At 42.9% G+C, this 2348-nt stretch overlaps 1 protein-coding gene across 1 annotated transcript; it reads left to right on the top strand.

The window, feature by feature from the left end:
• Positions 1 to 221: 221 nt before the first annotated feature.
• Positions 222 to 1062, top strand: LOC123380290 (olfactory receptor 5F1-like). The gene is given in 2 exon segments (XM_045038155.1): positions 222 to 1025; positions 1027 to 1062. Coding segments are annotated over 2 exon segments (840 nt in total).
• Positions 1063 to 2348: the final 1286 nt, after the last annotated feature.

Here is a 2348-nt window from a genome sequence, read left to right as displayed (position 1 = left end):
CCTTGCACTAGTGACATCACACAGACAATTGCTCATAAAGCTCACCTCTTTGTCCCCCAATATTCCACTTCCTGTGTCACTCTATTTACTGTGTTGTACTACCCTAGGTTGTTTTTTCCTTTCCGATGCACGAATAACCCCATTCACATTTCTATTTCCCATAAGCAATATTGGCAATATCGACACCTAATGCAAGTTTCAGCAAAGTGTATTTGTAACACATGAGGGGCAAGAACGACACTTCGCTGGAGGGGTTCATCCTGTTGGGATTAGCAGACACCATGGAGCTACAGATCATCCTCTTTCTGCTTTTCTTTGGGATTTACGCCCTTACAGTTTTGGGGAATGTTGGGATGATCCTCTTAATCGGCACTGATTCCCGACTTCACACACCCATGTATTTCTTCCTGGCTAACCTGTCCTTTGTGGATGTTTGTTATTCCTCCACCATCACCCCAAAGATGCTGGTAGACTTACTGTCAGAGATGAAAACCATCTCCTTTGCAGGCTGCTTCCTGCAACTGTACTTCTTTATCGCCTTGGCCACAACTGAATGCATCCTCTTTGGCTTAATGGCCTATGACCGTTACGTGGCCATATGCAACCCCCTCCTTTACTCCTTGATCATGTCCAGGACAGTCTGCCTCAAAATGGCAGCAGGGGCTTTTACGGCGGGATTCTTGAACTCCATGGTTAACACGAGTTATGTAGGCAGCTTGCCATTCTGTGGTTCCAATGTCATTCACCACTTCTTCTGTGACAGCCCTCCACTCTTTAGGCTCTCATGCTCTGACACACACCTTACCGAGGGTATCATTTCCACGTTTGCTGGTGCGAATCTGGCCGGGACTCTGCTGATCATCCTCACCTCCTACTCCTACATTCTCTTCTCTGTCTTCCACATGCATTCAGGGCAGGGGAGGCACAAAGCCATCTCCACGTGTGCCTCTCACTTGACAGCGATAACTCTGTTCTATGCCACCGCCATCTATACCTATCTGAGACCTAGTTCCAGCTACTCCTTGGGTCAGGACAAAGTGGCTTCTGTGTTCTACACAATAGTGATCCCCATGTTAAATCCTCTGATCTATAGCCTCAGGAATGAGGAAGTAAAGAAGGCTTTATGGAACGTAAGCCCCAGGACAAGGTTCCCTCCATTTTTATGGTTGTTTGGTTGATTCTCTGAACAAAACTGAGTATTTCATTGATTTTCAGAGGCTGCTTCAAGCCTACAGGTTTTTTTTAGAATATTTTCTGAGTAATTACAGTCTATAGTGTTCAAATATATGTAACCATTGAGGCATAAGGTAAATTACCAAACTTACATAAGGCCATAGAACTTCCTTGTAATTATTCCATATTTAACTTCCTTTCATCTCAAAAATTTCCAGCCCTTTTCCCTCTTTGTCTCGCTTTCACTGACACATCAACAGAATAACACATACACACATTCAGCTGCTATGTATTTTAATCCACACATAGTTACAAAGGGAGAGATCAATATTCAATATTTAAATCTGACATATTTTCTTTCCAATAAGCTCATGGATTTCAGCTCAAAAATGTGTCTATCCCTTGCCAATAAAATTAATTTAACTTAATATTTGAAAGTAACCATTATTAGTGTGAAGGCAAACAGGGAATTGGCTACTTAGAAACTGATAGGTGCCAATGCTTGCATGGGAGACGGCCACATGGATAATCTTCAGACAGAGATTACCCATGGCCTTTACCCTTGCCACTAAAGTTGTACATGATAGAAGTAGTGATGTCCATGATAACTGGAACATAGGCATCACATACATTGTGTCCTGTCACAAACTGGTCATCCCGCTTGTATTCCAATGTTTCCTATGATCCACGTAAGTGACCTTGCCCAGACAGGCGTACACGGAGTCATCGGTATGGTCTCTGCACCCATGCACCGAACTCTTCCTCTCCAGGTCTGTAGGGGTTTCCTGGCCTAGGGCACTCTTCAGACAATGACCACGTTGTCCTAAGACATAATTTGCTCCTTGACTGAGCAGTTTGCTCACATTCTTCTGCACCAGCTGGCTGCTCATTGACTGGACTCTTTCTTTTCTCTGCCCTGGATATTTGGTAGATCCATAGATCAGACAGAGATGTTGCACAAGTAAATGATAATAGTATATTCCTTTCCTTAAATGCTTTAATTTCTATTAAAACTTAGAAATTGAAACAATGGGAGATAAAATCCAGTTATCATGAGATTTGGCATTTATCTGTCACATTTATATGCATGTGAGGACATGCGCTGTGCTCTCCAATTCACCCTTCCTATGTTTCTTGAATCTTCTTCACAGTGTCTCCAAATGCTTCCAACTTTG

The sequence above is a fragment of the Felis catus genome, chromosome D1 (genome assembly GCF_018350175.1).
Source record: "Felis catus isolate Fca126 chromosome D1, F.catus_Fca126_mat1.0, whole genome shotgun sequence".
Lineage (NCBI taxonomy): Eukaryota > Metazoa > Chordata > Mammalia > Carnivora > Felidae > Felis > Felis catus.
The sequence above is the reverse complement of the archived record's forward strand: the minus strand, read 5'-3'. Positions and strand labels throughout refer to the sequence as shown.